This window comes from Hippopotamus amphibius, chromosome 2, assembly GCF_030028045.1.
Source record: "Hippopotamus amphibius kiboko isolate mHipAmp2 chromosome 2, mHipAmp2.hap2, whole genome shotgun sequence".
Lineage (NCBI taxonomy): Eukaryota > Metazoa > Chordata > Mammalia > Artiodactyla > Hippopotamidae > Hippopotamus > Hippopotamus amphibius.
This window is the reverse complement of record NC_080187.1, coordinates 132,839,747-132,861,516: the sequence shown is the minus strand read 5'-3', so window position 1 is coordinate 132,861,516 and position 21,770 is coordinate 132,839,747. Positions and strand designations below refer to the sequence as shown.

The 21,770-nt window shown below is 41.4% G+C and overlaps 1 protein-coding gene across 2 annotated transcripts; it reads left to right on the top strand.

Annotated features, from left to right (window-relative positions):
• The first annotated feature begins 3,936 nt into the window (after window positions 1-3,936).
• On the top strand, window positions 3,937-16,999 carry ARRDC4 (arrestin domain containing 4). 2 transcript variants are annotated; one of them, XM_057723967.1, is made up of 8 exons: window positions 3,937-4,083; window positions 8,680-8,746; window positions 8,993-9,140; window positions 11,117-11,219; window positions 12,189-12,445; window positions 12,970-13,132; window positions 13,715-13,869; window positions 14,226-16,999. In XM_057723967.1, the coding sequence occupies exons 4-8, from the start codon at window positions 11,144-11,146 to the stop codon at window positions 14,280-14,282; spliced, it is 708 nt and encodes a 235-aa protein (XP_057579950.1). In that variant the 5' UTR covers window positions 3,937-4,083; window positions 8,680-8,746; window positions 8,993-9,140; window positions 11,117-11,143; the 3' UTR covers window positions 14,283-16,999. The 2 variants fall into 2 exon arrangements, with proteins under 2 accessions (XP_057579950.1, XP_057579949.1); XM_057723966.1 differs by having other exon boundaries at window positions 3,937-4,377.
• The last annotated feature ends 4,771 nt before the right edge of the window (window positions 17,000-21,770 follow it).

The window sequence follows — 21,770 nt, the reverse complement described above, 5'->3', positions numbered from 1 at the left end:
CATATCCTTCAGTAATGATGTCAAAATAAAACTTTCTCAAAGAAAAACTAAGAGAATTCATTGCAGCAGCCCTTTTCTAAAACACTAAAAGGAATTCTTCAACCTGAAATAGTCCCTGAGGCAACTTGGAACTTCAGAATAAAGAAAGAGCAAAATAAATGATAAATATCTGGATAATTATAATACACCATTTCTCTTAGATTCTTCAAAATACTTATAACTACCTGAGGCAAAAATGTAAACATTGTCTGATGGGGTGTGGATGTAATACACATGCCAGTTATGGCATAAAGAAGGATATTGACCTCTAGAACAACTGCTTAAAAAAACCCCAAAACTACAAAGAGATACAGCTCAAAATCAGTGGATACATTTAAATAGATTACTAAAAGATATGAAAATAATTGAAAAGAAGGCAGGAAAGGTGGAGTAGAGAAACACACACCACAACCACAGGCACAAACCCAACAAATAACAAAAGAATACACCTAAAACCAACCATATCAATGATTGCATTGTATGTAAATGATCTAAACACACAGAGTTAAAAGACAGAGACTGTCAGATTGGACTTTTTAAACTGCCATATGCTGCTATATTAATGTTAGCTGAACTTAGTCACAATAATACATGCACAATAAAAATGAAATTTTATCTGTGAACGATGTGGGTCACCATATAAACAACATTCTGCCTAGCTGTACAAGAGCTTTTGTTTGTTTAAATATCCTCCTTTTTTAAAGTTTGTCTGAGGCAGCTCTGCTGCATAGCGAATGTGGCCAGGCCCACATAAGCCAGTCCAGTGGCTCTAGGTTAACCACTCAATAGCCATTTGCCCTCTTCCTTGCTAATGGAGCTCTAATTTTATTCAGCCTCCAGAGGGAAAAAAAAAATAGTCTGAGAGACTTGTAAAAATCTTACTTCTTCTTGCCAGTTAAGGACCTACTGGTGCACATGTGACAGCTTTGGCCAACAACACATAAGTTTGTGGGGGGCATCTAGGAAATATATTTTCCTTCTGAGAGGAGAAAGAAGGATAAGAAAAAATTACCCCGTTTTTTGGTGGGTGTGGAGTCCTTGTTTTAATTTTTTTAATTCTCTTACATGAGGATGAGATACTTAGAACTGTAGTAACCAATGCCACCAGGAAAGGAGCGGAGTGTGGCAGAAGGGAAAGATAAAAGGAGTCTGGGAATCATCCCTGAGAGTGCCTACTACTGGACTTCTTATTAAGAAAATAAGAAATACTTGTATCATTTAAACCACTGTGGTCATGCATTCTGCTACCTGTGGACAGAATAACATTAACTGATAAATGAGCAGATAGTCTAGTCGTTCTCAGCACAGAATCCCATCTGGGCAATTTTGCCTTCTGGGCACTGTTAGGGCGATTGTCCTTCCCCCTTTCCCAGCCCCTTCATTTGGATGGAGAAGAACGTCTGCCTCTAGAGGATTCATTTCACAACCAATAATACTGCATAGGTTGGGACTCACATATTCAAGCAGCCAACAAACTCTTAACGAGTACTTCAGTTTATTGTGTGCTAAACTCTGAGTTCAGTCCTAGAGGAACAATAGCAATGAGGAAAAAGTCTGTGTTTCAAGCAGGGGTGATGGACAATATGCAAATAATTATACAAGTTCAGTTTGTGATATAAAGAAAAGTGGCAGAGTAAGAGCATGTTGGGGGCTAGTCTAGATAAGTGAAAAACAGAGCATAGCAGCTATTTCAGAAACTTATGCAGAGCTGGATTTGTGGCCTTTTCCACTTTCTTTAGGAAGTGATAAGAAGTTGGACCTCTAAAGCCACATTAATACTAAGACCAGAAAAACAACCTTTAGTTTGGAATTATTTTAAAAAATAAAAGAAACATCTACATCAGGAAAGATTTTTAAATCTCAGTATGAGATTGATCAACCCGTGATAGCTCACAACATTGGTATTTATTTATTTATTTATTTATTCACTTATTTACTTGGCTGTGTTGGGTCTTCACTGACGCACACTGGCTTTCTCTAGTTGCCAAGAGCAGGAACTACTCTTCGCTGCGGTGAACGGTCTTCTCATCGGGTGGCTTCTCGTCTCCCTGAGCACAGGCTCTAGAGTGCAGGCTCAGTAGTTGTGTAACAGGGAAGAGTTAAATTGGACTCCATGTTAGACCTGTTTGTTTTACATTAATCTTTGTATTCTATTGCTTTTGCTACAAGTTTAGAATGTTGCTTTACAGCCTGAAATATACAGGCTAACCCATCCTCCAGCCTCTGACTTTTGAGAGAGTAACACTTTTCCATTCATATAAAGTTGTACAACAGAGAATAACATTTGTCTTGTTGGAGGTTTGCAGGAGCACCCTGACCTGACCTACACGGAGAGTTGCAAGAACAAAGGATTCTGGCACCAAGAAGTCTGCAACAACCAACAACACCCTCTTCCCCTTTTTAATATAAAAGAAGCCTGAATCCTAATTCAGGCAAGATGGTTTTTCAGAGACACTTGTCTGCCATCTTCCCAGTCTGCCCGCTTTCCAAATAAAATCATATTCCTTGCCTCAACACCTTGTCTCTGATTCATTGGCCTGTAGCGTGGCGAGCAGAGCAAGCTTGGACTCGGTAACAGTGGCACATGGGCTTAAACGCTCCACAGCACGTGGGAGCTTCCCAGACCAGGGATTCAACCCATGTCCCCTGCATGGCATTCAGATTTTTTTTTTTTTAGAACTTTTATTGAGATGCAGTCAACATACAATAAACTGCATATATTTAGAGTGTACAATTTGGTATCCCAATCTCCCAATTCATTCCCCCCCCAACCCTCCCCGCTTTCCCCACTTGGTGTCCATGTTTGTTCTCTGTATCTGTGTGGCATGCAGATTCTTAACCACTAAACCACCAGGGAAGTCCCAACCTTTGTATTTTTTTAATAGAAGAATTCATGAGGGTTAGAAAACAATGGCCGGATAGTGGTAGCAACGTGAGATGATAAAAAGAAAAAAAAAATAAAATAGAGAAGGAATGAAGGATTAAAGACGAAAATGAAACCGATAGCAGGTGACAGGAGTTGTGGGCATGGAGAACAAGTCATCAAGGCAACTGGAAATTTTCATGAACTGTGACACTGGGGTCATGAAATCCTTTTGGCAGATGCTGTTTAGAAACAACCAGACTGATGACCTCATTTAGGGCAGGAAGAATGACCGTTCCAGCCATTCTCAGTTTAAAGAGGCTGCAAGACAAGCAGGGCAGCAGAACTCCTTAGGGTCATTCCAGGTTGAGAACCACAGCCTTCATTCTCCCCATCTGCGGCTCCTTCTTCGGCTGGGAATTATGAAACCCGGGAGAGGCCTGGCTCACGAACTTCGAGGTTAGCAGATGCCAAGTTGTCCACTAAAATTACGAAGTGGTTGGCCCCCACATCTCACAAGGAAATTCTGTTGAGTTCCTTTTTCCAGGGCATCCTTTTAAATAACAGAAACTAGTTGCAGCCACAACCTCACTTTCTACAGTGAACCCCCGTGTCTCCCGCAGCCCCCAAGCTGCTAGACACCCCGCCTCCGTTTGTAACCATAGGAACGGCTGACACTCCACGAGCCGGAGATTCCGGGTTCCGCCCCCTCCCTGACTAATATTGTTTCCCACTATCTGTCCACATGGGCGCATCGCCTCACTATTGGTCAGTGCCCCACGACTGTGCCTTGCCCCAGCCAATAAGCGGCCTGTGCACGTGCACACCTGCGTACCCTGATTGGTCACCACTCCCTGATCACGCACTGCCATGCTGCGCCAGCCCGTGCGTGGGGGCGCCAATGAAATGACTCAGTAGCCACTTACAACCAATCGGAACGCCGCGGGGCTCACAGCCAGCCTATGGGTGCGCGCCGGGGGTGGGCTGTCCCGGCCCCTTTCCATTCCCAGCTGGGTTTGTTAAAGCGACAGGCCCTACGGCGCGCCGGGGTTGTACCGGGCACTGCACCGCGGCCGCGGTGGCCCTCGGCGTGCGGCTGGCGCCCTTGACAGCGGCGCCGCTCTGCTCGCGACCCCGGCCCCAGGCCGCTGCCGACCTCCTTGGTGCGGCCGCGTCGCCCGGTAGGATGGGCGGCGAGGCGGGGTCCGCGGCGGTGGTGGGCTCCGAGGGCCGCGTGAAGAGCCTGGGTCTGGTGTTCGAGGATGAGCGCAAGAGCTGCTACTCGAGCGGCGAGACTGTGGCTGGGCATGTGCTGCTGGAGGCTGCCGAGCCGGTGACCCTGCGCGCGCTGCGCCTGGAGGCCCAGGGCCGCGCCACCGCCGCCTGGGGCCCGAGCGCCGGCGTCGCTGCCCCGGCCGCCGCCTCGGAGGTGGAGTACTTGAACGTGCGCCTGAGCCTGCGCGAGCCCCCGGCCGGTGAGCGCGGGCCGCGGCCCGGGAGAGGGGCTGAAGGCACCGGGAGGGGGCGCGCCGACGGATGCCCACCGGCTGGGTGGCGGGGGAGGGTTTCCGGGGGTGGGGTCCGCCCACGCGTGGCCGGAGCCTCCGTTTGGTCGCCTTGACAGGCGGGCAACAATGCCTGCGCCCCCCCACCTCACAGCACCGCGGAGATGGTGAGCACCTCCACCTGGCGCCCCGCCCCTGGCTCGCCGGGGTCTGTCCAGCAGCAGGGTCTCAGGGCCATCTAGAACAGCTCTGGGAGTGAGCCGTTGCTATGGGAACCTGTGATGAGCAGTCAGGATCCAAGGATCTGGGGAGCTAAGTCCAGTGCCTTGTGGTCTAAGGAGTGGAGGGCGGAACCAGAGTTTATGAGGTTCCATCCTGGGCTGCCCAGTGTATAATGGGTCTCGCCTTGTCCCTCCATCTCTAGGTGCTGGTTCGTCGTTTATGATGAGTTAGCAAAAAGCTCAGTCTTAGGAGGAGGGAAGTAGTTCCTGAGCATTAGGAGTTCAAAGGAAGTGATTTTTGACTTGATCATCATACTTGGTTTCCCTCTTTTGGGTAGCAGGGTAACTTAAGAATTCTGCCTGTATCTTACATTCTTTGTATTTATTCTTGGCTTCTTTTTGTTTCTTTTGCATCCCCTTCCTGCCTCCCCTACCCCACCCCCATGGACCTTTAGTGACAGTGGGGTCTGGGCACTGTAAGAGTTTCTGCAGGAATGATGACCCTTCTCAGGAAGTCCAGTTAGTAGTGTAGGCTTTTCCGGAAGTGCCCATGTGAAAACTCACTACATGGGTATTCCATTAATATTGTGTGCAAAAATAGATTCCCATAAAATACTAGAAACAGTGTCTTAGTCTTTTTTCAGTTGGTAGAAGCTACTTTAAACTCTTTTACTTTTATGCCTCATCAGTTCAGCATTTGTCTGTAAAATGAAATAATGGTATAGACTCTAAATAATGGTATAGACTCTCGGCCCTTGAAGAGTAAAATACAGTGTATCAGTGTTTAACCCCTGGCATGTGTTATACAAAAATCAGTAGTAGTAAGTGCAGTTTTGCTTTGCCCTGCTGTGGAGAAGTAGACTGTTCATAGTTAAAACGTCAAGGTATGTGAGAACCGAGTAATCCCAAAAACTGCGGTGAGGAAACATGTGTGAACCAAAGCCCTCTTTTGGATTAACGAATGCAATGTATTAGGTGACTGTTCTTACTGGCCTTATGCCCTTTCATCAATGCCCTTTCATCAGTACGGTTTCCGGAATCAACCACACACGCCTCCCCCAAAGGTAGCAGACAGTGCAGATTTTCAAGATGGCTGACTGGAGTCAAGGGCAATGGAAGAGGAAAGTAAATTGTTTTTTGTCCAGGACTTTGGACTCTCTCTGCCCATAACTACTGACTAAATAGATGTGAGGTTAATAGCGGTTGGACCTGGGATTTGCAGTAAAAAAACGCTTTGGTAGAATCTGGGCTATCAAATAGTGTTTTGATTCACACGTCAGATTTTGTTTTGTCATTCTGACAGAATAGAATAGCTAACCCTAGACAACCTGAAAATCTTAACTTGTTGTAGAACATACTGTAACAAACATTGGCAAAAAGTATAATCATAGTCTGTTTTAGTTGCTTTCATTGAGAAAAAAAAAATCACTCCTAATATCTGTAGTTTGGAAGAGGTTAGCAACTTTACATAGTTGTAGATTCTTAGGTTCATTTTATTCCAAAACATAGCTGAATCTCAGTCACCTGAAGAGATTTTTAAAAATCCAGATCTTCAGGAAGCGTGGCTATGGGATCTGTTTTCAGAAAACCAACTGGATAATTTTTTGGCATTTTTAATCTAATTACTTGCTATCATGGTGATTGATTTTCTTCATATTTTTTTTTCGATAATAATGATAGAGAAGACACATCAGAGAGTTGATTTCACATCTTGGTCGCACACCAGGAGTATGACCTTGTGTGCATTCCTCATCCTTCCTGAGCTGCAGTCTCTGCCTCTGTGATGGGCTTCTTGTTCCCACTGCTCAGCAGTGCCCTGAATTATGAGTTTGGGCCGAAGGACCGTTAGCAAATGAAACATCTCGTGACATTGTAGTTCTCATTGCATAAGACGAAGGTAATAAACTATGAGAGCAGGAGCAGAAATGGGCACATGGTTTAGCTTGTGGACCTTCTTAATTAAAAGTTAATAAATAAACAAGAAAAAGAAAGCAAGCAAAGATTTCATTCCAAATACTATAACCCACGTTTATCAACTTTCTCGAAGTTTTTTTCTTGTTTATGTTTTGAGGTAATTGAAAATCTTATTTTAAATGTTCTAGTTCCTATGTTGATTTGTTTTTTCTCTGAAGAAGGAACTTCATCTCTCTCTCTCTCATCCTTTTGCCATGTCCTGCACAGCTGTGTTCTTCACACTTGCCTGTCATGGCCTACCTCATGCCCTTCCCTTCATCTAAACCCCTTCTCACTTGTCTCCATGCCAACCCTTACATCAACTGCAGAGGTGGTCCTCAAGATGCTGCCGCCCCTCCCCACCTCCATGGACTCCAGCATGCTGGGGTCATTGCTTGTGTACAAGTGTCTATAGCCTCCTTTCCTCCCAAGGTTTATTTGGGGATTGAAGTTATTTAGCTTTGTATCCATTTTGTACCAGCTTTGTGCCTGACATTTAAGCACTATAAATTTTGAACATAAATCCACATTTTTAAACATTGGAAGTACTTTGTCATGTTCAATAATCTAATGATTACAAATTAGAACTTTAGCCCAGCTCTGAGGAGTATTGGGATTCCTTGAGCCTAGTGCTTAATAGCTATAAAATGGAGAGGCGTCCCTGCCTTCCAGGGCTGTGGCACTGCTGGGGCTTATAGGGCAGCTCTGGACACACCTGAGCTGGGACTCACTCTGTCATTGTCATTTAACACGATCTCACATCCCTATGACTTATGCACTTTGCCTCCAAGTAACCCACCTGTTGAGTATTTCTATTTGAGTGACCTTAAGTGGCAAATACTTTTAAGGTTTTTATTTTTTTCCCTAATTATTACACATTGAAAATGGAAGATTCAGGAGACTTAACGGGCAAATAACGCATTCCTGTTTTCTAAAGGTACAAGGTTGAAATGTTCACTGAATTGATGACAGTCTTAGAACTCTAGTATTTAAGTGAAAAACTATCCCATTTCACTAGTCATTTCTGGCCTTTAAAATTTTTTTAATGAATGGTTATGGTAGAAATCTCCATTTTAGTATCTACTGACCAGGCAAATCTCAGAGAAAGTGCTCAGTCTGTGCTGCACTTTCTCCGTCTTAATCTTCCCAACCTTGATAAGGGAGTTTAGTTCTAAACTTGAATCTATGCACATAAAGTGAAGGGACCATTTATAAATATCTCTATGGAGCCACCCAACCAACACTGATAGCCCTGGTGTTGGCTTTGGATGTGAAGGATACAGTTTCTGCCTTTATCAGAGCTCCAGCAGTGCCTCTGGCCTTGCTCAGTCTATTCACATTCTGCCTCCTGGCCTTCTCACAATCAGGGGTAAGCCTCTGCTTGAAATCAGATGGGGCTGGCTGACCCCAGAGCAGGAGGAGGAGTTGTGGCCATGCTTGGCCAAGCCCACTCTATATCCCAAGTTAAACAACATTCCCTATTAATCAGTAGTGACTCATGCTTCGTACCTTGTCCTGTTGGTTTGGCTATTTAGTATTGTACTCAATAGTCATAATATTCCAAGTAAATTTTTCACCTCCTTTTCCATCTCTGCCCACAGAATATATAGTCTGATTTTTGTGTTATACCCAAAATAAATATATCTACTATTTTCTAACTAGTTTTAGGTCCAGTTTAATATTGGTACCTCATGTTAGTTTAATATACTAACGTTAGTATACTCATGCTAGTATACAAGTGGGGCAAATAAATGTTTATGTGTATATGGGTATGTATGTGTATATGGTTGTGTACTCATATATGTATATGGGAGCTCTGGTACTTTATGGTAATTGTGTAACTGGTCTATTTGCAGATAGAAGATATATATATATATACACATACGTATATATGTATATGTGTGGTTTGAAATTGATTAAACTTGGTAAAAAATTGATTCAAAATTTAATTCTCTGAATCTCAGTTTAATGTACTTTTTGAAGTATATTTAGTGTTATACCCAGGAAAACCTCCTTTTAAAAAAACTATGATTTACATTGTGCAAATTCTTAATCTGATACGAACCTTAATGAAAATAAAACATATGCTCTCTTTTAGGTGAAGGCATCCTCTTACTACAGCCTGGAAAACATGAATTTCCATTTAGCTTTCAGCTTCCATCTGAGTAAGTGAAACTATATAACTTTGGGGATTTCCTTTCCCTGCATCATGTCTATCCAATTGTATGGGCACCGAGTACCTTATAACACTTAGGGGTGCATGTTTATCCTGAATAACCCCTAAGTAGACCTCACCCTACTCACTTTTTTTTTGTTTTTTTTTTTGAACAAAACCAACACTTTAAGGGCTTTTCCCAGTTTTGTTAAACTGAAAACTAAACTTAAAAAGTCACCTCTTTGGTTTATTTCAGACCTTTGGTAACCTCATTCACTGGGAAATATGGAAGTATTCAGTACTGTGTGAGAGCGGTTTTGGAAAGACCCCAGGCACCTGATCAGAGCGTTAAGCGGGAACTCCAGGTCGTCAGTCACATCGATGTCAACACACCAGCATTACTAGTAAGTTCTTCTTCCTCCTTTCCCTGTTCCTCCTTCCTGCCGTCCTCCTTCCTTTCAGCCGTGGTCGCTGCATTTAGCAAGTCTAGTGGCAGCCTGTCCTGTCACTTTCTGATATAATCTTATAACCCATAGGCATTCACTATAAATATGTGATGCTAAGTTAGGCAAATTACAAATTGTGTGTGTTAATACTATTGATTGTCTTCCTGTTGTTCAGGGCTGCTTTTGCCAAAAAGTTACATGGGCTTGAAATGCATTAATAAGGCTTAATAATAATAATACACACATACACAGAGTAGTTACTTTTCCCAGAGCAGCCACATGCACAGGACTGTGGTATTCTAAACTCTTCCCTAATAGCAGGTTGAGGAACAGTAATTATGGAAGAGTATTAATCACGCTCAGCCTGTTATTGAAGCTCAGGCCATTATGCTGTGTCTCCTTGCATTTTGCATGTCATTTTCTAACATTAAGTAAGTGCATGCAGCTGCTCTGGAGATCCTTTCACTTATCATTTCCTTATGACAGATTTGGCCACATTAAAGCATTGAACTTCTAATAATCACCAGAAATACTGTAGGCTGATAAGAAAGATTAGGCTATAAGTAACAACAGAATAGGCAAGATGGGAGCTAATGAGCTAGATTCTTTTATCTAAACCCATATTATCAAAATAATATAAAATTATACCTTTTCCTTTCACGATAGCTACTAGGACCTAATGGTTCCTCATTTAAATATGAATGAATGATTTTTTTTACTTCATAATTTAAACTTTCCATCATGATCCTGATGTTACAAAGATATATTTTTAGTATTGGAGGTTTCTCTTTCTAGCCCATGTTTTTAAAGATCAGGAAAGAAAAAAAAAGGAGTTAAAAGTTGTTTAACTCTATTTTCATACAAAAATGAAATAGAATTTACTCTGATGTTCACCTTTAGATCATGAAAATGTAACAGATACGCCCTAGTTGCATGGTCCCTTGTGGTCAAAATCATAAAATAGCCAGACCCAGCTGACCGAGCTTTTATAGCTGTGACTTATCACCTGCTCAACACCTATTTTGAAAATTGATGATGCTAATAACTGCCTTGTGTTTTTAAAAACTGCTTAGAATTTGATGCCTAACTAATTTTAAACTATTTATGGGGCCACTGTGGCAAGTAATTTAAAGATATTTTATTTTTTGGCAAAAAAAGGGATACTGTTTATCCTTTATTGTCCTTTTATAATTGAGAAAAATATTTCAACTTTGGGTTTTACACTGAACTTTTGGGTTTTGCATCTTGTAATCTGAGCATTTTAAACCTTATGTCATTTCTCTTGGTACTGTAGAATAGAAAGTAGGGTGGTGAGTTCGATAACCTTTTAGATCCATTACACTGAGTGTGTTATTACACTACCGTTACACAAAACCCCAAAATCATTCTAAGTTAAGGACACTTGAAATTTCTGCCTAATAATGCATTTTGAAGTAAGGAAAAAAGGCTGTTTGCTTATTCCACGTTTTAAATGCCAAGACAAATAGAACATTCTGCTTATTGATTTTTGTACCATTTCTCCTTTTCCTGATCTACAGGTAAAGTCTTTTTTTTTTTTCCACATAAAATCTTAAAAAAGAAAAAAAGTATTTCTGTTGTATTAATAGGTACTACTACAGTTTTTGATTGTTTTTTTAAAGGATGGTATATCATCTCCCGGGAACACAGTGAAAATACAGGATAAAATAGAATGATGTCACCCCAATTTGAATCTGAAAATTCACCTTAGTTTTCCTGAAAAAGGAATGATTTTTTAATGCGTTGTCTTTAAGTATTTTACCTAATATGTCACAGGAAGATAGGAAAGGTTGAGTAGTTGGTTTTTGGAAGACATTTCTTTATAATTGTTTAATAAAAAATGACATAACGTTTAAGTTCTATGAGTTTTCTAGACCGGTTTAATTAAAATGATTTTATTATTTGAACTTTTCAAGACCCCTGTATTGAAAACTCAAGAGAAAATGGTTGGCTGTTGGTTTTTCACTTCTGGTCCAGTCTCGCTGAGTGCCAAAATTGAAAGAAAGGGATATTGTAACGGTAAGCAGACCATTTAAAAGTCCACATGCAAGATTCATTCATTTTATTAGCTAATTGTAAGTGATTTTTAATAATGTGTTTTATAATTTATGAAGTTATACTCTTTTAAAACACGAATAATACAGTTTTCTGGTTCTAGTGTAAATAATTGATGTCTAAATATTTGTAAGTAGATGACTGGATCCCAATAATCCTGGTATTTCTGACTTCAGTCCTGGTACTTTCGTAACAAAGACTAAAACCAGCAGAGTGGGAAGACGCCAGCATTTTACTTTAATGTTGCAGAAAAATATTCCAAGCAGTGCTGCTCAGAAGAGAGCTATTGTCGTATGAAAATACTGCTAGGCATTCTGGCTCTTTGCTGGGAATTCATATATACGCGCAGGGCTAGAATGTAGAACGTTGACACTCTTAACAGTCAGATTGATGTCAGAACTGTGAAGGGCCCAATTCCGTCCAGTGGATTTGGCCCCCACTCCAGGGTTCCGGCCTGTTAGAAATGAATGTGGTATGGAATGGTTATGATGGTAGGTGTATAATGTGGGTGTAAAACTTGCCTACTCCATCCATTGCTTCATTTGTATTTATCAGTTCCTAAAATGAGAAGACTTTGTGCTCCTGTTGGGCAGATTTTAATGAGTTTGTCGGTGACCTTCTGTACTTAATGCAGTACTGAATCGTTTTATGTCTTATCTTAACCTTTGTAGATACTGGTTATTTATAGATCTTTAGAATTGGTAGCCTAATATTGCTACATTAGAAAACTGAATCATGCAATAATTAGAAAACAATGTCTACCACAATAATTTTCATTTCTCTGACTCAGATTTGCAATGTAAGTTTTCCATGAGACTTCTCAGCCCCTTCAAGTAACGTTGCCACATTGCAGCTTCCGTTGGTAACAGCTCTGTTGCATTGTGGTGAGAACTTCCTGAAGATTCTCTGAAGGTGTTTTTGTTTTCTTTTTAGGAGAAGCTATTCCAATCTATGCAGAAATAGAGAATTGTTCCTCTCGTCTGATTGTTCCCAAAGCTGCCATTTTCCAGACGCAGACGTACCTGGCCAGCGGGAAAACAAAGACGGTGCGGCTCATGGTGGCCAACGTGCGCGGGAACCACATCGCCTCCGGGAGCACCGACACCTGGAACGGGAAGACCCTCAAGATCCCGCCTGTGACGCCGTCCATCCTGGACTGCTGCATCATCCGAGTGGACTACTCCTTAGCTGTGAGCACAGACGTAGCGTGGAGCCATACCTGCTGCCCTGTTACTGCGAAGATGTACCTTTCGTACCCAGGAAAATGTCATTTTATGTCAGCATTACAACAAATTGTGGAAAATATGAAGATTGGCCTTTGTTTTTTAATCAAAAACTATCCCCCTGAGGGATTTAATTAAATAACACGGAAGAACGAAGGTGCAGTAAGGGCTGCTTGTTATATTGAAGACGTGTACATAACTTTCTGTGGTTCTGTGTAAGCTGTACTCACTCACAGTGACGTGTGTTAAGGCCACAGTTCCCCATCACAGAGCGTTCACTGTATTTTGTGGGCTCTTCATTTGGTTGGTTCTTCATTATATTCAGTCAGGACAATTTGCAGTTGTGTTGGGGGTGGTAGCAGACAACAAAAGCGTTTTTTTTTTCTATGAAAAAATAATTGGGCTATTTACTGTGAGGTGTAACTTACATTTGTGCCTTTCTCTCTCTCCCTCTCCCTCTCTCTCTGTTGTTTTGTTTTTTGGCATATTAGGTGTATATTCACATTCCTGGTGCTAAAAAGTTGATGCTCGAGCTGCCCTTAGTGATTGGCACGGTTCCATACAGCGGTTTTGGCAGCAGGAACTCGAGCATTGCCAGCCAGCTGCTTATGGACATGAGCTGGCTGACTCTGACTCTGCCAGAACAGCCTGAAGGTAAGATGTTTTGAGGTCCTTCCAGAGCGGAGTTTTACCCATAGAGTGCCTAAGAACAGGGATGCGTGAGATAGGAAGTGTGCAGGTTGTAGTTACTACTGCCACTGCAGCTGTCCTCACTCTTCTTATTACTGAAAATCATACAGCAGTATTCCTGGAAGGGACTTTGAGAGTTGAGCTTATCCAAGACGTAAAGCTCCTAATGGCGGATCCAGAAATACAGTCTACATCCTCTGACTCCTGTTTATAATAGTAAAATAATGAAAAATAATCAGAATAAGAGTATAGTGTCTTATGTATGTATTTTCTGTAGCCACATTTCAGTGATTTTTTTTTTTTACCTAGAGTATGACACACGTCTCAAAAAGAGTAGAATATAATGAATGTTAGTAGTACTTTAACAAAAGCAGAATCTACTATTTTCTGTTGTAATGGGCCCAAAACTTCCTGATTAGAGGGGGAGAGACCAATGTTTTGTCTACGAATTAAGCTAAATTTCTTGTTTTTGTAAGAGTTCAGAAGAGATTAATGTAATCAGTTTTTGCCTGGATTTCTTAGTTCCAACTCCTTTTTTTGTTTCAGCACCACCAAATTATGCAGACGTGGTGTCAGAGGAAGAATTCTCTAGACACGTTCCTCCTTACCCTCAACCCCCTAACTGTGAGGGGGAGTCGTGCTGTCCTATGTTTGCCTGCATTCAGGAATTCAGATTTCAGCCTCCGCCTCTTTATTCAGAGGTAAACAAAGCAAAAGAAAATTAGACTTGTGTTGTGCTGTCTGTAAATAATCCTTTGTGTCTGTTGTTGGGTCCCAATTAGAGGATACATATAAAGAAATTTTTATGATGACGATAGACAGCTCTGATCCACTTACCACATTTTGCAGTGTTTTCTTGGTACTTTCTAGCTTGCACGTAGAGTACCATGGATTGCCTTTAAGGCCACGGAATACAGAGTACTTACATGGCCTGCTGGGACTTGTTAATAATAGGCTTTAAGCAGCTTGGCTTATGACCGTCATATAATTAGAAATAGATACTAGAATCACATTAAAGAATGCTGCAGTAGTAATCTTGGTCTGCTCGTTTTTGCAGGTTGATCCACATCCTAGTGACGTGGAAGAGACCCAGCCTGTTTCCTTCATTCTCTGAACATATTTCAGAAATCACTGTGTCCATCATCCAATCAGAATGTTGGTTCTTTCCCCCTGCCTTTTTGGGGAAGAAGGAGGGAAGATTAGCTTAAGAACATAAATGAACATCAAGACTGAAGGTGATAGAAATTAAAGAATGCGTAAACTTTCCAGTGGGCCAACAGGATTGTCACGGAAGGTTGTGATGTGGTCTTGTGTCCCGTTTGAATCATGGGATGAAGATGTGAAAAGTCGCAGAATGTAATGGAAGTCCTGATGGTGATAGAGTAAGTGAAGGAGTGCCTGTGCAGACCCAAGAGAAGGGTGCCTGTAAATAGTGGAAACACTATGCGAGCATATCTTTGCAAAGGTTTCTCGAAGTGGAACAGATGTATCCTCAGCTTTAAGATGGTATGGACGCATTGGGAGGAGACTTGGTTTTGGGGAATGTAGCAGCTCAAGGACGCGCATGAACAGGAAGGGGGCCCACTCTAAACACGAAGCAAGACCCTCCGGTGTCAGGGTCTTCATGATTTCTTACCATATTCCATAGGACTGAAGTCCTTAAAAGAATCCTTTTCAAAGGTCATGGGTCTTATGAGGTCCTAATGAAGTAATACAGTTTTCACTCTGTTAATGGTAGTTTAAGAAATAGTTTATAAATTGGCAATACAGTGTTATGAAACCAGGAAAGAGTTCCTGGAAAGACTTGTCAGTTGAAAGGGGAAAGGTGTATTTCAATATGAAAACACATTTTGTTGAAGGTTGCACTTTTTACCCCCTTTAAGTACTTTAGCAGGGCACATATTTGATTTTCCTCATGTCTTATTTACCTAGAAGCATATTAGAAAAGAAAGAAGGGATTAAAAAAAGAAGGAATTAAAAAAGCTTGCATCCTTAGGATGCCTTGATAACTGCAGACGGGGAGAAAAAGGCCTTTTTAACCTACCTCTAGTGGGGTTATCAAAGTCAGATACATTTTGAAACTCCAGGCCTGAGAAATCGTCTTTGGAGTTCCTGCCCATTTGCAGTAGCAATCTCATCTCTCTTATCCCTGAACCTGAAACTGGACTAAGGGCAAAATCTATAAGGTTAGCATTAGATGAAAGTTAGTATGTGTATACCAAAGGGTATTTCAAAAATAAATTCAAAATCAAGAAGGCAGAATTACCAATTTTTTTAAAAGTTGTAAACTTAATTTCTGTCAAGAGACTTAAGTCTACTGATGACAGGTACTGTGTTGTACAATGTTATTCCAGTTCTTTAGTAATTCTGTTTAAACTGTGATTTTTTTTTTATTGTTTTGGTGCAATATTTTATTATCCTTTAACCTCAGGATATTCAGACCAACAAGATTGTGTTGCTGCTAAAAGACTGAGCAGTGTTTTTTTACTGTCCCCCTCTACCCTCCTAGTCACAGTCACATGTTCACTTGTTTTTACTTTAATCTGTTGGCTTTGTGAGCTGAGGGCATTTCTGGACACTAAGTAGAAGGGAGGTAGGGATTCCCATCATGATAGCGAGTTTGCACCAGCCCAGTACTTTGGTTTTCTCCATGTCCTGAGGGTTTGATCTGGAAACCCTGGTGCTTCCCATGTGAAATACTGTATTTCATTGAACCAAACGATTAGCTTTTCTTTCAATCAGTATATTCAGTTAGAAATAGAAAAGTTCTAAGGTTAAATTTTGTATGTAAAAATTAGTTGGACATTTGATCAGGGATTTTTATACAAACATTAGGTAAATATACTCTTTTCACCCTTCTGGGCATACCTCTCTTCTCTGTAATCACGTAAGCATCTTAAGCTGTCCTTTCATCGTAAGCCACTGTTGAAAATCACAGTGCAAACTGTTTTACCAGTAATTGTGGTACTGAAATTGTCACAGATCTTTTTCCCTGCTTTGGTTTTGTGGTGATCTTTTATTTTACTTTGTTTTCGTGTGTTTGTAGCTGTGTGCTGCCTAAACAGTTTCAGCTATTTCTTGACCTCTGAGTTGTAGTTTACATGTTTTGCCAAGATATTGTCCATCTCCACGATGCCAAAACAAAGTGAAAGAAAGAAAACAAAATGGTACGGAGGAAGGAAAAGTTTAATTATCTGGCTGCAAGTAGAGAAGCAACTGCTTACTGGGATCCTTCACTAGGATTGTTCTGTCACCTTTTTTAAAGAAATCATGAAGTGCACCCACCAAGTTAAAACAAAGCTGATTTTGTAGCACTTAAGAGAATAGCGAAAAGGTATGATTTGCCTTATTGAATTGATATTGGTATATCTGACCTTAAGCAGTAGGTTGAAACTGCATACCTTTTTATAATTAAGAAATTATTTGACCAATATAGAAGATTCTACATTGGAATAGAGAATACCTGGGAATGAAGATAAAAATTTAGCTGCTATTTGCTTGTTTATTCTCCTCTTGTTTAGTTTGCAAATAAACCGTGGCCTTAGAATTTTCTTTTTGATGCAAAAATTTTGAAATTGAGAATGTGCATCTTTTGGCACACAAAATTCTTCCATGGGCAGAACTTTACTTTCATGTTTTTGTTTTGCACAATAAGAAACTCAATAGGCAGGGGTTATGTTTTTGATAAGTTAACTATGAAAGCCTTTTATTTTTATTATAAAAATGTAACAGTTTAACCCACAGGAAAAAAAATAAAGATTGTATTTTGTACTCTTGTCTGAACCCCATGGGTTCCTTTTTGTTAATAAAACGATTACACTAATGCTGTGAGTTGCTAGCTTTGTTTTTGTCTTATTTTTGTGAGACTGTGACTTAAGTTGTTATAGACTGAAGGGAAATCAATACCACGAGGCAAAGTGTTGACGGCTTTTAAATCTTCTTGTACCTGTGTGCTGTGTCATCAGGCCAGGCACAGCCCTGGTGGATTCTGAGCCTATTTTTATGATGGCCTCCATTGCCCCAAAGGTAATCAGTTTTTAGCATTCCATGAAAAAGAGTAGTTGAGATGAGTGATGAAGCTTAAGCTGTATTGGTCATTGAGAGAGCATTACCTCTGTTTATCTCAAATGACCGTGACTACTTCTTTAAAATTTTTAGAATCTTTCCAGGATTGAGTTGGCAGGTCTGGTGGGCAGTCAGAGGATTCATACCAGGAAACACCTCTAAGTAAGCCTCCCCTTTCCACGCACATACTCAAATGGACAAAAGTCATATTTTTGTGCAGGGAATATGTAACAATATGTCTTCTCAGGCAAACTGCCTTGACCCTCTGTCGTGGAAAACTGTAAACCTTAGCTAAGCGGTAAAAATTAACTCAGGTAATTTCCTCTCCAAGTGTCTATAATGTGTGATTTGATGTTAAATAATAAAGTCAGTCTTTTCTGCATCCACATTTGCAGTCAACATAAATGGAAGTATTTGTCTCCTGCAGCAAATATCAAGGCAAAATTTATAAGATCACCATTAAAGTTTCTGTAGTTTATATTGTAAAGTTGTGGGTTACAAAATTTAGAACTAGACAGGACATTGCAGTCTAGGACATAGCCCTTATATTATAAATGGGGATCCCAAAACCCAGAGGTGTAACCTGAAAATTTAGCCTACATTTTCTGTAAGATTCCTGCTCACTAAAATTTCCTCATTCTACAACTTTAATAGAAGTTATGGAAACAGTAATTGCTTTAAATTACACAGTTTAAGACTTACAGACCTGGATACTACTAAGCATAGCCTAAATCAAGAGTCTTCAGCATTTATATCTAAAAGCCCTGCCTCCTAAATTGGTTCATAAGTATGTTTGATTGGTAGCTAGAATCCTTTCTTCAGCAGAGGCATTTGTTTCTAACTTTATAATTTGAAATAATTATAGGATCACAAAAACTTGCATTAACAGCACAGAGAAAATCCTGTGTACCCATCACCCAGGCTCCCCCAAGCATAACTGTAACACATCATCAGTATCAGAAAATTGACACTGACACAGTAATTAAGGATTAACTAGAGTTCAGGCCTTCTTTGGATTGCACCAGTTTTTGAATGCACTCATTGTTCTCGGGCATGTTTTTGTGTATAATCCTACGACATTTTATCAGATGTCTAGGTTCACTGTCACCACCACAATCAACATAAAGAACTGTTCCATCACCACAAAGAACCTCCCTTGGGCTACCCTTAGGCAATCACACCCTCCCCTTCCCTAACCCCTGAGGGAACTGTTCTCCATCTCTGTACTCTTGTCGTTTTGAGATTGCTTAGATCAATGGGACCATTAGGTGTGTACCTTTTGCAATTGCCTTCTTCACTCAGCATAGCACCCTTAAGATCCATGCAAGTCGTATAGGCCGAGAGTTTTTTCCTTGTGTTTCAGCTGCAACATTTCAAAAGAAACAAATTGGCTGTTACTTAAGATGTCATCTTGCAATTTGCAAAGAAAATATATAACGCGTATGTGCACATGATACCTTTGTAAATATTTTGTTTTTACATTTCAGAACTAGCTTGTCTGTAGAAAATATACACATGCAGTTCTCCACAAACGTAGGGGCTCATTTTTAGCTTGCCAAAGTCCATGAAGTCCGTGAAAACAAATGCAAAGAACACAAGGGCATCTGCTGCCCTCAGTTTACTCATTTAATAGTATTTCCCTCATACCTCTCTACTAGTCTTGTACTGTCTAGGGGAAGACATTTTCTTTGAAAAATTACTTCCTGGTACTAAAGCCATTTCCCCACTGGGACCCCAGCCCCATATCTATTTAATGACTAAAGGATATAAAGTGTTCCAAAACAAAATGCTAACTTTACATATAGAAACTCCTTATCAAAATATAAAGATGCCCATTTTTTTTTTTATCTTATCTTTTAAATGCCAGAATCCGAGTCCATGTGATAGGCATTCGGTATATGATAGCTTATTTATACTAGCATTCGTTGCAAATATTCGGTCTTGACTGGACGAGTTTATTGAGTTGATTCACATAAAGTATAAAGGTTTATGGTCTGTAGTTAATTAGCCTACTTCAAAATATGGTACACACACACAGTTTCTTGCCTGAAAATTTCCCTCTACAAGCAAGATAAGTATCAAAAATGATATTGTGTATATATCTGGGAACTTCAAGAGAGGGCACATCATCATCACCAAGTATCCCAGTAGTAGAAGACAAAGGGTGAGCCTTATTTTTGGTAGCTGATATACTGGTGGGCAGTAAACAGATAAGGGTCAAGGAAGCTTTCAACTAAACAATTCCATACCTCATCCACACGCTGAGTCACTACAGTTCAGGAAGTTGAAAGCAAAACCCTAATATTGAACCATAATAGTCCCTGGCATAATTCAGAAGGATCCAGGAGCCCATGTGGGAACACGTAAGAAGCAACACTGAATATTCACTGAGAGCTCACAGAAGATCAATTGTAATAGTTTCAAGAGAGCTGAGATTATGGAAAAACAACTTAGGAACCTAAGCACTTTTACAATTTTTTTCTCTTGCCTAAATTAAAATGTAATTACATGTGTGTGTATATTTGGAGGCGTATAATAACAAGCAAAAGTCTCTAGTTTATCTTCTTTAGGAGGGGATGAACTCAAACATGCCTTGTAAATCTCAAGAGAACATACTTCCTCAGAGGTGGATTTAAAAGCAAGTCTCAGTGTTTATTATTCCATCCTCAATGCAACATCTGGCCCTTTTAGATGAATGCAGAACCCTAGGTACTAAGGGAAACAAACACCTGCTTTTCTCTTATCTGACATAACAAAAAACCTCCTGAACGATGTCAAAAGATAACTTATCTGAAACACGTAGGGCTACAAACACCAACAGTGTGGCAGGATCTCAGCTGACAACATCTGATCTGTGATGTTTTTAAGAAAATTAATCGCATTGCACTTGAAACCATTTTAAAACAACCAGCTCCAGAATTGTCCTCCCAGAAATAAAACAAGAATAATCCCTGCTGCCAATCGGAAGATGTTTTAAACGGTTTCTGCATGGAACAGAGGGATTTCTGATGGCCTCAGCTTTGCTTCTGATCGCAATACAGAAATCTTACACAGGAGAACTGAGTTGGTGGTAGCCGGGCACCCTGCATGTTAACCTTCTTTTTCCAGCCTCTCCCAGTCATAGATACCAGGTGTTTGACCCTTCAGTCTTAGCCTGGCTGGTTCCAAGATAAACTGTCCCTCAGCAGGCAGACACTGGGAGCCGGGCTGTGTCTCAGGGCCCCAAGTCTGCTCTGAGCCCAGCTCACCCACCTGGCTCAGCCATTGCCTCTTGCTGACTATGTAACTCACACGTGGGACTGGACATGTGCTGGGAGGGAGCCCTGGCTCCCAGGCAGCAGCCCACGGAGCTGAGACCCAGAACCTCAATCCCAACACCAGGATCCAACACCAACAGAGAGAGGAATGTACAAGAAATTTCTTACACCAAGGAATAAATCAGAAGTGGCTGCCATCAGCAGAAATGAGGGCTCCCTGTATCAGATAAGTTCACTAAGAGCAAATTGTCTCTTTTGGTGGCTGGCTTTGGGTTTGGATTTGGGTTTGGGGTTAGCACTGGATTTTTATGAAGGAAGGTTTTACCTCGGAGCCTCTCCTCCCACCTAGCCAGAGCCTCGATGCCCTGCCCAGTGATTGCTGGTCCTAGCCCAGGGGGACCAACGTGTCCTGTTTGCCCAGGACTTTCCCCACATCCCAGGACCCCTAGACAAACAGGCACAGTTGGTCACTGTAGCCCTGCCCCACTATCGAGGGACCCCCCCACACACACACCTGGACACGCCATCGCAGATCTTCACGGCGTCATTGTCAATGTCTCTGCGCCTCCAGCACCAAAACCCTCCTACTGTCACCCAACAGCCCCCATGCAGCAGACTGTCTTCCCCAGGTGGACAAGGACAAAGCAGCTCAGGGCCCTTAAGCCACTGGGATTTGGACCAGGACCCCCATGGAGGCCAGCCCAACAGCTGGTCCAGACTCCACCTCCCCCATCTCCTTCTCCTTTCTGCTGTGGGGCCCCAGCCAGACCAAAGCCAACCTCTGGGCTCCCAGGGACCAGGGCCTGGCTCTGGACCATAGGTCACACCTCCGCAAGCCACTTCTTCCCAGGCTTTGAGCTCTGTGCACAGATCCACATGGTCAGAGGCCACAGTGGTGCCCCTCAGGCTGTCCTCTCATTTCTCTCTCTCTCTCTCTTCAAAGAAAGGAGGGCCTGATTTTCCAAGGGCTGGGTGGTCCCTTTCTTTCTCTTGCAGCTCTCCCCACAGCGACCTGGGTCTGGGGCAATCTGGGCCTTCTTTTTTTTCTTTTTTAATACATCTTTATTGGCATATAGTTGCTTTACAGTGTTGTGCTAGTTTCTGCTGTACAACAAAGTGAATCAGCTGTATTTATACATATATCTCCATATCCCCTCCCTCTAGAGCCTCTCTCCCACCCACCCTATCCCAGCCCTCTAGGTCGTCACAAAGGACAGAGCTTATCTCCCTGTGTTATGCCACAGCTTCCCAGGAGCTATCTATTTTACATTTGGTAGTGT